The 13,440-nt window shown below is 40.9% G+C and overlaps 1 protein-coding gene across 1 annotated transcript; it reads left to right on the top strand.

Annotated features, from left to right (window-relative positions):
• The first annotated feature begins 345 nt into the window (after nt 1-345).
• Nucleotides 346-13,031, top strand: MTPAP (mitochondrial poly(A) polymerase). Its single transcript, XM_079300014.1, has 9 exons — nt 346-487; nt 2,203-2,375; nt 2,949-3,182; nt 3,459-3,683; nt 6,649-6,860; nt 8,775-9,001; nt 10,186-10,278; nt 10,374-10,447; nt 12,142-13,031. Exons 1-9 carry the CDS (start codon nt 349-351, stop codon nt 12,478-12,480), a joined length of 1,716 nt encoding a protein of 571 aa, XP_079156140.1. The 5' UTR covers nt 346-348; the 3' UTR covers nt 12,481-13,031.
• The last annotated feature ends 409 nt before the right edge of the window (nt 13,032-13,440 follow it).

Below are 13,440 nucleotides of genomic sequence, written 5' to 3'. Positions count from 1 at the left end.
TCCCTTGCTCGGCTGGCGATGCTGAGCCTGCTGCCCCCCAGGACACGGTTGTCCCTCCTGGCTGCCAGGGCACACCGCTGCCTGTTGTCCCTCCTGGCTGCCAGGGCACACTGCTGCCTGCTGCCCCCCAGGACACGGTTGTCCCTCCTGGCTGCCAGGGCACACCGCTGCCAGCTGTCGGCTCCGTGTGCCCGGCGCAGGCAGCTGCCCGCACCCCGGGCTGCCCGGTCAGCTTTGCTCCCGAGCGCCCCGCGCAGCTCCAGCGCGTCCCGCCGCACACGGCGCGGGCTGAGCCTCGGCGGCCGCCGTGGCTGGCGGCGCCTGCGCAGAGAGGCGCGGCTGCGGGCCATGGCGCTGCGCACGGGGGGCCCGGCGCTGGCGCTGCTGCGGGGCCGCCTGCGCCTCCCCGGGCCCGGCGCCCGCGGGCACGCCCGGCTCGGCCGCTCCGGCGCCGCCGCGCAGCCCGCTGCCGAGGAGCCGGGGGAAGGTAGGAACGGGTCCGCGGGCCGCGCTGCATGCGCTGCGGCCTGGGTGCCGCACAGCCGGCTCTGCCGGGGGCGCGGGGAGGGGAGCGGCCGCCGGTCCCGCTCGCCCCACCGGAGCCGCCGGGGCGGTGCCTCCGTGCTGCGCTGAGGAGCCCGCAGGGCCGGGCAGAGAGCTCGGCTGTGCCCTCGGGCTGCAGCCCTGCAGGCCAGGGTCCGCTGTCAGTGCCCGGGACTGGGCGTGTTAAACGCAGGTACCAGCTAGAGCTGAATCAAGTGACGGGGCTGATCCCGAGACCCCTTCAGAAAGGCTCAGGAAACGCGTGACTGTCTCTGTGTCTTTAGTAGAAGCCGAGAGCTAGTGCGGGGTGTCTGTTGCTGCTGTGCATCAGTGCCAGCTCAGCCTGGGCAAGGGCAGCAGAGCCAGAAGTCGAGAGGTCACGACATCTCTGCATGGCTAAGCGTGTACAGGTAGTAAATCAGGCAAAAAACAGCCATTCTGGTCTAATGCAGAGACCTCCTGGTCATGTCACCCATCCATGGGACTTGTCTTTTCTGCATATTGGTCACTTCATCCTCTGTTTCTATGGAAACTGTGATACCATCTTCATAATGCACTTCCTTAGTTTTCTGATTAAAAATGCTATATAAAACTAGGCTGTTGAAAGAGCTACTGTGGTTATTATTTGCAAGCTTCTGGGAGAGCTCAGTAAACTTATAAAATTAAAGATTATTAAAAAAGCAATACTATCAAGTAACACTAACAATTATCATGTAATGATACTTAAATTTTTTTTCTGAGGCCACAATATGCCATGGGTTCTTCAAAACCAAAACCAAAATAAGGAGCTCTCTATTGAATATCCCTGTGGCAGATGGTAGCTGCTGGGAAATGCTCCCCAGCTTCCCAATCCCAATGACAAAAGGGAAGTATTAACAGGCAGCAGGTTCACAGACATTGCTGGTGTGATGTGGTCAGTGGATTAGTTTGAAAGCTATGCAGGGAAGTGATCGTGATTTCAGATTTGGGAGATGGCCCCTTTGCCTGTATGCAAAGTGGAAAGAAGTTCCATGTTTCTGGATATTCAGCATGTCTTGATTCCATGTGAATTCTGGAGGCTGTCAGCAGCAGTACGGGCTGCCAGAATGAGCAGTGTCTGGGCTGTGGGTTTATTGTGCTGGAGTAGATGAAAGTGTATTGTTAAGTGAAAATTGTGCGTAGGAGTTTACTGTAAAGGAAGGCGCTGAGTTGTAAAAATAGCAAGTGTTGAATTGTTCTGAAGTGCTGGTTTTGTGGTAGTGAAGAGAGACTGTCATTTCAGTGGAGGTTGCCAAAGGTCTAGACCTGCCTTGCAGCCTAGCTGGCATTTACAAACTCTCATGTGTGTGCTGAGTTTTTTGATGATAAACACAAATTAAAGCACAAAGATTCCTTGTATTATGAAGCTTCCTGTGCATCAAGAGAAATCAGTATTTCATTGTTCCTACCTTTCCTACTTCTTGTTATTAGAAATGTCTGCATTTGTGAGAGAAATACACTTGTATTTCTTTCTTTCATTCATTCTTCATTGTCCTTCAGTCTTTCTTCATTCTTTTCACTTTTGCTGTCATGATCTTCAAGAGCCAGGACAAACCTTTGTTCAGTTTTTCAATCCAGAGAAAGAGATGAAATGTACTAAAACCAGCCATGCACCTTTTTGATGCTTGTTTCTTCTCACAGATGCTGAAGTCAGTACCAGAAAGAAGACATTTGCTGAAGTCCAAACAGAAAGACTGGATCAAGCTGAACGGACTGTTTTAATAAAGTGCCCATCAAAAATCAATGAAAAAAAATTATTGCAGTACTTATCCAGTCATGGGAATGTTAAGAGTCATTTCTTCTTTGAAAATCGTGTAAGTAATTTTTAATGTAAACTAAAATCTAGACTAATATATAAAGAAATACCAGAAAGAAAATTTGGTTAAGGCCTCATACATAAATTAAGCAAATTATATGCACTTAGTGTCTTAAGTCAGTTTTTATCTGTGCTAATGTTCACAACTTGCTGAGCAGTTGATTTTTGTTCATAAGTCAGCTAAGCAACACCTCTAAAGAATAGCCAGCAACCTGTTTTCCACTGAATCTTTTGAAACTTTCACATAGCACCATTCATTGTTCTAACAATAGAGATAGCTCTTTTTTGTGTGTTTCTTGAGTATTTCAGTTGTGAAGATTAATATAGTTCAGAACTTTCATGTTCAGTGCTTGCTGCCAAGAATAGCACATCTTAAATACTTTTAACCTCTTGTGAAAAGGCATCTAAAATGTTTTGAGATATGGAGACCTAGCATTTGGCTTCAGGGCTAAAAGGCTTCAGGCTTCATCTTAATCTCTCTCAGCACCCCAGGAAGATCTGAGTCATATCAGTAGAGTTCAAGTATTGTATGCATTTATCTCACCCTGTATTTCTATTCTTAATGTTTTAGGGCATCAATGCTTTGATAGAGTTTTCAGAAAAGAGCAGTATAGCCTCGTTGCAGGATGCTGTTGGGATCCCAAGTGCTCCAGAGCATCATGTTGTCCCATTTAAATCAAGACTTTTTACCTTCACACTGAAAAACCCAGGGAGTCAGCGCATTGAAGAGACACCACTTCACCTCTCTCCTCAGTGTCACATTCCAGTGAAGGACCTTATTGAAAAGCTTTGTCTTGCAGACAGTGTAAGTAGAGGTTTCTAATTCTCTCTTAATTAAAAATGAGACATGTTCATTTCAGCAACTTAAAAAGGTATTTATCTTTATTAAAAAAAGGTAACACATTAGCATTTTATGTGAATGGTTCTCCTACATTGAAATAAATAAATGAAATTATTCATTTTAAACCGTTTTGAACTTTTGAAAAATAACCTTCTAATTGCATTGATATTAAATAGATGAGTATATACATTAATAGAAGATGGGTCATTGTATTTTTACAGTGTTTATTTTCTGAACTAGATAAGCAGTCAGATGTACATTCTACTGAATGAGTATCAGCTTACAGAAGAAAACATCAAGCTGCGATTCCTGGCCTGTTCTTTGGTTCGGGATTTTGCATGTGCATATTTCCCAGACAGCACAGTAAAGCCATTTGGCTCTTCAGTCAACACGTTTGGCAAGTTGGGATCTGATGTGGACATGTTTCTGGATTTCTGTGATACAGGGAAGCAAGCTACAAGAATGGTAAGATTAAGTTGTGCATCTTCTGTTTGTTGGATTTCTTCAACAGAGCAGCTCATTTGCTGTTTTACACACATGAATCAGTTTATGTAGGTTTTGAATGGGTTCATACCATAAAGTGTGAATAAGTTTATTTGAATGTTTGGATCTGAAGACTTCAAAAACTGAATGTGACGTGGATGAGATCTTCTTTGCAATACGAAGAAAATGATTTGGTGTTTACATAAATTTTGCACTATTAGGGTGAATTTCAATGTAAGAAAAACCCTCATCCTCCAAAATTGTTTCAGCAGTCAGCCCTTCCCTTTCTACTGTCGTGCTTTCTTCTCTGTTGCTTCTGTGCTTCAGCCATGCTCTGTTAAAGCATGTTTGTTTTAAAGCATTGACTTTGTTTTTTAGGGTCCTCCATGTCCTAAAGCAAAGTAAGTTTGTGCATGTGTGCACATCTACATTTTGGGGGGATTGTTAGGTTCTTTTCCTTACCTTGAAGAGATAACTTTATGCTCCAGGAAAGTAACTGGATTATCTACTGGGGTGTGTATATATTTATAGGCACATATTGAGTGTGTGGAGGTGTGAAAGCTCAGGATGTGGGATAGTCATGGTGAGTACTTACAGGTCACAGATTCTGAATGAATAATCAAGGAAATTATTCTCATGGTGTGGAAACTTATATTTTTATTTGTGTGGTGACAGATAGTTTGGGAAAAACTAGCTCTTTTTTCCCACAGTGGGCTTAACCTTTTGAAGATTGAAAGTTCTCTCAGCTTCTCTGTGAATTTTGTATATTGACATGTAAGTTACTTTTAAAGAAATAATCCTTCAGATGTATATAGTTTTCAGTAATACTGCAGTGGTAAATCACAATGAATGGAAATGTGTAAGCTGAAGAAGAAGAATCATCATGTCTATGTGAAATTTTAAAATCTTGATGCTTAAACAGTGAAATTGCCTCTTGAATTTTGATGGAATAACTTTAAAATATAAAATGTATAAATTTTCAAAGCACTTTGGGTGGCTAGCTGTTTTCTTTAATATATACCCTTTGTGGAGATGGACGTTCTGTTGTGGAATGTAAGGTATTTGATGATGAGTGAGTTTACTAGCAGCTGTGATTACCTGTGAATGGCTGAGACACTCACTCCTCCGGGGAGACAAAGGGGAGGTAGCTTTAGTTACAAGGTGATTTAGCAGCAGTGGAAAAGCTATGTTGATTTCTTCTGTAGCCTTTCAGGAGGTGCCAGCAATGAGGAGAATCAGGCATTTCAGCACGTATTTACATGAAATAACTGGTTTTGAGCCTTTGGGCAAACCGATTACTAATTGTAATTTAAGAAAAGAGACAGAAATGGAAACATTCTTTACCAAGAGGGAGTTTAGACCACAGATAAGGCATTTTTAACCCCTGTGCAGTTTGGGAGATTGGTGAATGACTTAAAACAGGTCTCTGTGATATTTTAGAGTTGTGTTTCTTGCTTAGGTTACTGTATCAGTTTATCCAAAAGTAACAGTTTACTTTTAGCAATGGTAGTTGTTCAGCTGTTTCCCATCTTCATGACAAGAATAGAGGAAGAACCACAGGGTTGGGGCAAGTGTATCAGTGCTTCATACCCCCTAGCTAGCACCAAGGCAGTATATGAAGGTTCTTTTACTTGCTAAGAATATCTACTGTATCATTATAAAACAGTCTTTATCAGTTTATGACAGATAGTGAGGTGCTATCTGGAAAGGCCCATTGTGGTTTTTGTCACGAATATAAATATCAACACCAGCCCACCACCAGGTCAGCTGAGTTCCCATCTTTATCTTTCCTATGAACTGCCTCGATGTTGATGGTTACAGGCTCCTTGCACTTAGAGCCAGCCCCACTGCAGCTTGCAGGGACCCCAGATGGGATTAGGGACCGGGCATGTTCCCCTGCACGTGGTGCTGGCTGGAGAGCCTGGCAGGAGAGAGCAGGAACAGTCACCTCGGTGAATGCCAGAGACTCGGAAATTCTGCCTCTGGAATGACCTCATGGGAAAGGTTGCAACGTCCATAACTTCTGAATTGTTTCACCTGTCTGTGAGGTCACTAATTTGCCGACAAAAAAAGTAATGTGCTCTGTATCTCAGTTATCTCAGATCTCAGTTACATCACTAATTTTATTTGTGTAGTATGCATTCACCCATGACTTGTTACAAGGCAGAGGATAAGTCAGTGTCAAGCATTGGATTAGCAAACAAAATTAGCTGATGTCTTAAAAACACAGGACTATAAACAAAACAGAGATTCACAGGTATTTTATTGAAGTAAAAACTAGAAGTGTAGCAAATCAAAATACAAAGACCTACAGAGAAGTTATTTTTTGATGTTATAATATATCTTTACAGTATTTTTGTCTTTCAGGGAAACTATATATATATATGACATGAAGTGATTATTTTAAGTCTTACAGAATCTTATCTTAATTTGAAGGATTAAGTAAAATTACTTAATGCTAAATTTTTTTAATGAAAAAGACATTTTTCCTTACGCTGCTACTTGATTTACTAATAATGCATTGTTCTTTGAGGATTTGATATGAAATTACTGATAATTTGAAATTATTGGTAGTTTTGTTGTGTTGCTCCTCTGTAATTGTGTGCTCCTCTTTGCAATCAGAGCATTTATGCTGTCCTGGTAATTCCAGAATTACATTTTTTAAGCAGTAATGAAATATAGTACTATTATACTTCTGTTTGAAGATGTAGCTTTATAGTAAGTTGATCACTATTAGCCTGGATAAATTTAATCACCAGAAAAGAATGCAAAAGAGAGAGCAATATGTTTTTACCTATTTTAAGTTTGGTAGACTGCTTTGAATAATTCTTGTCTTTCAGTTCTAGTTGTACAAACTCCTTTGCAAATTGTGGTGGTCTTTTAGAAGTATTTTTAAATGTCTCTTCTGTTTAAGAGCTAACAGCTTGCTTTTAAAATTCTGTGTTAGAAAAAGGGTCCCTTTGAAATGGAGTATCAGATGAAAAGATTACCATCGGAAAGATTAGCAACTCAGAGGATTCTTTCTGTGATTGGTGACTGCCTCGATAATTTTGGTCCTGGGTGTGTGAATGTACAGAAGATCCTCAATGCCCGCTGCCCTCTGGTGAAATTCTCCCATCAGCCGACAGGATTCCAGTGTGATCTGTCAGTGAGCAACAGGTGAGACCCGGGTTTAAAACGTTTGTGAAGAATTGTGATGTACTTAAAATGTTCTGAAAACTGGTTTAGTCTCCTCTTTTCCATGTTCTTAACAAATGTGAATGTTGGCTCTGAAAGTAAAAGAGGTGCTTTTTGACTTCTAGAGGTTAGAGTTTGATATCCTCAAGTTATCTTTCTTTAGCATGGGAGATGCTTTCTAGCTGAGGCTGAGGACCCAAAAACCAGTCTGTGGGATGAGGTTGGTTTGTAAAACTGGAAACAAGGCAGTCGGTGTTCATTGCTTACCTCAGGGTGTGCACAGCCTTTCCTGGTTGCTTTTCAGATGAAGCGGCTCCAGCACGCTGGCTTTTAGGGTTTGGGTTGGAATTTGGCTGGCAGTTGCCGCGGTGTCCCTGCCGTGCGGGGCCCTCAGCCCGCTAGGGGGCGCCCGCGGCACAGGATCCCTCGCGCCGCCCGGCAGCAGCCGGAACCGCTGCCGACCCTGCGGGGAGTCCAAAATATCAGCGATTTCTGCAGGATACCGCTGACAGCAGCCCAGGGAACGGCCTGAGGCTGTGCCTGGGACATCGAGGATGGATGGATATTAGGAACAGGTTTTTCAGAGGTGGTTGAGCCCTGTAGCAGGCTCTCCAGGGAGATGGTCACATCACCGAACCTGACAGAGTTCAAGAGCCTTATTGACAATGCTCAGCACGTGGTGTGACTCTTGGGCTGCCCTGTGCAGGGTCAGAGTTGGACTTTGGTGATCCTTGTGGGTCCCTTCCTACTCAGAATATTTTGTGATTCCGTGATGTGAGTTTTAGTGCAGTTTTGTGATTTGTCTGCATCAGATGCAATCAAATCACATACACTCAGCTTTCTGAATTACCCAAGTTCTGTTTAAAAATATACGGTTAAGGCAATATTGAACAAGTTTCTTACAATAAAATTACTTCTGTATATGCAGCCACAGTGAAAGCCAGCATGTAGTTCTGTACAAGCTTCCCTGTAACTCACTGCTGATAGTTTGGCTGGTTGGGACTGCATGTCTTGCGTTGTTATCATTTTTATTTGAAACAAATCTCTCTGGACGCCCTAAAGCACCTCATGGCTGAAATTTAGGAAGCCCAGGTGTTACAACATTTTGACCTAGTAAATATCCCCAAAAGGCTATGCTGAATTTTTAAAACAACTTTTAGCACTTCAGGCTAAAACTGAGCCAAAACAAATTTTGTTCTCATGCTGTACTTCCAATTTTTTTCTACTTTTTCTTGCCCTCCCATTTGTACAGTACATGAATGGTTGTATGACAGTGTGATGAAGGAGATCAAAAACTGATCCATCTGAAATCCTTTATCCTTCTAGATTAGTTATTTTTTTCAACTCGACTAAACAGTAATCATTTGAAAATTGTCAAACTGACTTGTTTTGTGGATTTCATTGTGTCTCTGCACTTAGATTATTTTTCAGTGCAGCAGTTTATTACTTTTCAGATAAAAGCAGTAAATGAAGTTCAGGTTGCATTTTATTATGTGTTAGGATAGAGATATTATCTAATGTACCTCAAAGGCAGTTGTGGCTAAATTATGTTTTTTCACCTCAGTTCTGCCTGGTTTTACTCCACAGTATGTGATGGTGGTTTTTTTTATTTTTGGGGGTTTCTTCCTCTCACCGTGATGTGGAACGAAGTAACAGGAAACAGTGCAAATGCACATTATTTATTTTCTATGGAAAACTACCAGGTATTTAATCCTGGACAATTCCTGGCATTCCAACCCAAACCATTCTACTATTCTGTGATTCTCTCTTATTTTTTAAAATGTGTGAAAGTTATTTTTTTTTTTTTAAATGGAAGCCCCCTTCTCTTACAACGCACAATGAACACTGCATCTGATACCTCATAGTTCTCTCAGCATTTGCATGTGTCCATTTCAGCATTGCAATCAGGAGCTCTGAGCTCCTGTACATCTACGGCTGCCTGGATCCCCGTGTGCGAGCCTTGGTGTTCACCGTCCGCTGCTGGGCCCGTGTGCACGGCCTTACAAACAGCGCTCCTGGCACCTGGATTACAAACTTCTCCCTGACCATCATGGTCATGTTCTTCCTGCAGAGGAGATCACCTCCTGTCATTCCAACCCTAGACCAGCTTAAAGAGCTGGCAGGTAAGCACAGCTGTTTCTGTGGTTATTGCACTTTATTGTTTGTTGCACATTTGTTTTGTCTAAACCCAAGCAAGTTCTTTATGCTCTCGAATGCTAATTAATATTATATGTATTTCAAATTTGAGGGAATACACAAGTTTTACATGTACTTTTTAGTGAAAATAATGCATCTTTAAAGGCAAAATAAATTTCTTTTCAATACAATACTAATGCTTTTTATAGTGGTTAGACTTATTCTGTCCCTTATACAATTAAATGTAATTTACTTGTTCAGTGCTCCAATGCTAAAACTTGTTTTAATTTTGTTTTTTAGAAGACTTGTAGAGTCTTGAACATTTCTGGAGTTAAGGATTTTGTGCAGACTGATATGATGTGTATTGTTTTATAGCTACCAAATGCTTAAAAGAAAGGCTGTGTTTTGTTCTCCCAATTTGTAATATCCTTGAGACCGTTCAGGCCTTTGTAAATAATTCTTGTATCTCCCCAAACGATCTGTCCTGGCAGTTTCTTACACAGCATGCAGGGTGTGTTATCTTCAGTGAATTGTATGAAAGCATACAGACTGACACCCCAAGTTCTTGATTCCTTACTCATGTCTTCTGCTTATTGACATGATTCCTTGGAAGCTTTGAGTGCTTACAGTGGAGAAAAAGGTCTGTGGTCAGTTGCTTTAAAATAATTTTAAACATTTCTATCAGAATTTTGTAGAAATGTTTATGCATAAAACATACGTTCTGATATTTACATGAGTGTTCCTAATTCTCAGAAGATTTTCAGAAAAAGACAGTGAACACTCTGAATCTGATTTTTTTTAAACCTTCACGTAGGTAGTAACCTCAGAGAGTTGTGCTGCTAAGTGTGTAATACAGCCCTCTGTGCAGAAATACCCTGTTTGTTACTTATAAGAAGTATTTTCAGAGATATGAAGATGTCATTTGTCTTAGTCCCGTAGGATTTTAAACACGTGCCATTTGCTTATGATGCTTTTACTTTGCCCATCTATAACTTTTTTCTTTTAAATCTTTTACCACTTAAGTTGAATTTTAACCTGAAAGTTCACTTGTGAATTTCTAATTTGATTTGTGTAATATGATAGCACTGATTTCAGTTTATCTGAATTTTATTAAACACAATGGCATTTTACTGTTTTTTACTTCAAAATATGCCCACAATTTTTCTTTCAGGTGAAAAAGACAAGCATATAATTGGAGGATATGATTGCTCATTTGTTAGTGATTTAAGGAAGATTAAACCTACAAAAAATACAGAAACACTTGGTAGGTAGATCTTCATCAATTTTCTTTTTTTATGAGCATATTAAAAACAAACTTTTCCTTAATGTTACTGATGGCTTTTGTTTTCTTTCCCTTAGATGTATTGTTGGGTGAATTTTTTGAATATTTTGGAAACTTTGATTTCAGAAAGAATTCCATAAATCTTCGAAAGGTAAATGAACCTTAATTGTTCATCATTGTCAATTGAATCTCTCTGTCTTCCATTTGACAAACTATATATGCTAAGCAACAATTTCTGTAATCTTTAATTATATATAAAAAATACATTTTTATGGAAACTGAGCCCTTTCTGTGAAGGGGGAGTGTTTTCCTCCTGGGGCCCAGTAACTTACAATACCATTAAGAACATTTACAGTATCATTACTTGGATATTCTGGAAAACAAAAACTGATGCAAAGCTAGTGTGATTTTACTGAAAAGCCCTGTAATAAAAGTGACAGTTTTAAAAAGTCAAAGCTATTTTGCTTCCGTGGGAGGAAAACTTTTAAAATGTCATGATGTCTGTCACAGCAAAAGTCTGTGACAAACCCATGTGAGCTGACAAGATTGGCATTTAAAGTTGGGAGTCCAGACCCAACCAGAGCCTGCATTAAAACTCACAGCTGAGTTCTGGGTATGCTTCTGGCACTGCAGTTTTGTACTGCAGTTTGCATTAGCCTACATAACTGTGCTGCAGCTCAGTAAGCATGCCATAGCATGATAATTTTGTGCTAGCACTGCAGTTTGCTTTATGTGTTTAAGTCATCCTACTGATCTGGGTGTGCATGCAGGTATAATACAAGTGCATGAAAATGTAACCTCCATAACTCACACCTGTTCCTGCTGGGCTGCTTCCAGAATGGTGCTTCAGTGCCACGTTCCTGTGTGGACACTCGTTTGTTCTGTCTCCCATTTGGGCATTGTGGATCACTGGCTAATGAGCTCTTTTTGCAGTATGATCCTAGAAACTGATTTATTTAGGTGGAGGACTTCTGTTTGCTATTAAACATGATAAAAGCAAGCAAAAACACATTTGGAGCCTGAGCTAGTCAGGGAAAGTATCTGTGCTTTTGCTGTTTTTAGACAGTGCTCTTGGCCCTGGGGCAAGAGTGTGTAACCTTTACCTGGACACTTCCTGGACCAGCAGGAGCTGGTGGGTTCCTGCTAGAGCTTGCAGCAGAATGGCTTGAAGAGGTTCTGCTGTGCAGAACCAGCCAGCTAAGAAACACTAATAAGCACTGAGATGGAAGTGCATTTAAATAACAAAGTACATAGTTGTCAGCTATTTGTGTTGTACTATACCAGGTGCTTAACAGTGGACCATGACCTGAATAGCTCTGTGCTTAAAAAACAGACCAAACTGGAGGAATTTCAGCCAGCTGAGCAATCTTGTTTAGTTACACCAGCACTGTGAGCTCTCTGAACAGTGTGGGAGGAATGGTTTGAACAGTTTAAGTGCATGCAGTGTTTTGTCAAACTGGGCTATGCAGGTTAATGTGACACACTGATGCTGCCCATATGCTAGTGGAGATTAGGAGTAGGAGGTTGCAGTAGGTGAGGTCTGAGGTTTTTTGGACAGCAAATGGGAGAATGGCCAAAAAGATAGGTTAAGCTGTAGTTGTGTGTTCTTTACCTTGAAGGAAATCTAAGCTGAATGCAGCAAAGAAAACCACTGAGCATATTCAGAGAACAGGAATCACACAGTCAGGTTGACAGGAAAATTAACTTGATTAATAATGACTGTGTGTTTTGTAAAATGTTCTCTAATAGGTCAAAACACTTTTCATTCTAATGTAATAACTCAAGTGATTTGTTACTTGTTCAGCCTATAATGTACATATGACTTTTGCTTTATGCTGTCTGTAGGGAAAGGAAGTAAATAAGCCTGAGTCGTCTCCTCTTTATATCTGGAATCCCTTTGAACAAGACCTTAATATCAGCAAGAATGTTAATCAGCCACAGCTGGAGAAATTTGTAGCTATGGCCAGAGAAAGTGCCTGGATTTTACAGAAGGAAGATAAAACTCAGCAAATCATGGATAAAGAACCTTGGGGACTGGCAACTCTACTGATACCATTTGGAAAAAGCAATTCCAGCAAGATGAAGAACAGGATGAAAGGAATAGGAAGTGAAACAATCAGAAGCCTCTTGGACTCTTTAAAGTTAAATAATGCAAACAGTCAACAAAAAGCAGTGGGAAAATGACTTTAAGCACAGAAACACAGTAGCTAATATTCTGTTTTAGGAATTGAACATGACACACAGTCCAAAGAACATTACTTTTAATATTTCTAATATGAGGAGTGGAGAATCAAGCAATCTCTGTTTTTAATTGTGATGATTTTTGTACAGGTCTGCTTTCTTTCTGTATAGTTTTCTCCTCCTTACTCCTCACCTTGCCATCTGTTTTATGTATGAAGAGTGTTCAAATGTAAGTTTTACAGATGCATTTTGGAAGTGGCCTTCAGATGGGCACTCTTCTGTAAAAAAGGCTGACAGGAGCAGTATGGGAAAAAGCCTTTGGGAATTCTCTTGGCTAGCATACAAATGATATGCTAATTAAAAGCTCAAGAAACAACCACCTTTCCACCTTTCCAGAAACCACAGTCTGAAAGATGATAAATATGTTGGAACCATTGTTTCCAATCCAGTTGTGGTTTGGGAGCCAGTAAAACCGAAGTGCATCTATCTATTTTTGCAATTGTTTTCCATTCATGTAGATAGTGCCAAGACAAAATAAAGAGAATGGAATTAGATAGTCAGGTGTGCAGTTTCATAAAACATTGCACCACCACAGCTCTCCAAGGACAGTGCTACTCTTTAGTGTTGGAAAAGTGGGTTTGCTATTTTTTTTTCCACTTGATTTAAAATGTCTTAACTCTCCTTTGTTCTCACTATCCAGGACTGGTCTCCACCCACACTTGTTTCCTATTTTGCATTCAGCTTCACTTTAAACCTGTATTTCAGGTTCATGCAAGGGTTCTTGAATGCCCTTCTTGCTTCATCACTCTCCCCAAAGCTGCTGCCTTCTAGGTAACATCAAAGCATTCCTGCAGAGAGATCTGTCCTATGCAGAGATCCAGAGAATCCTGCATTATGCTGGTATCCTGTTCCCAGTCTTGCCTTGGTTTTGAGATAATTCAGCAGAACAGTGTCTGTCCTCCT

The sequence above is a fragment of the Erithacus rubecula genome, assembly GCF_903797595.1.
Source record: "Erithacus rubecula genome assembly, chromosome: 3".
Taxonomy (NCBI): domain Eukaryota; kingdom Metazoa; phylum Chordata; class Aves; order Passeriformes; family Muscicapidae; genus Erithacus; species Erithacus rubecula.
This window is presented reverse-complemented; position numbering and strand designations above follow the sequence as displayed.

What these genes read in the sequence shown, in the direction of transcription:
- MTPAP (XM_079300014.1), top strand. Translation starts at nt 349, where the DNA reads ATGGCGCTGCGCACGGGGGGCCCGGCGCTGGCGCTGCTGCGGGGCCGC. An exon ending in GATCTGTCAGTGAGCAACAG is followed by an intron (nt 6,861 to 8,774) that starts GTGAGACCCGGG and finishes TGTCCATTTCAG; the next exon opens with CATTGCAATCAGGAGCTCTG. An exon ending in CCAGCTTAAAGAGCTGGCAG is followed by an intron (nt 9,002 to 10,185) that starts GTAAGCACAGCT and finishes TTTTTCTTTCAG; the next exon opens with GTGAAAAAGACAAGCATATA.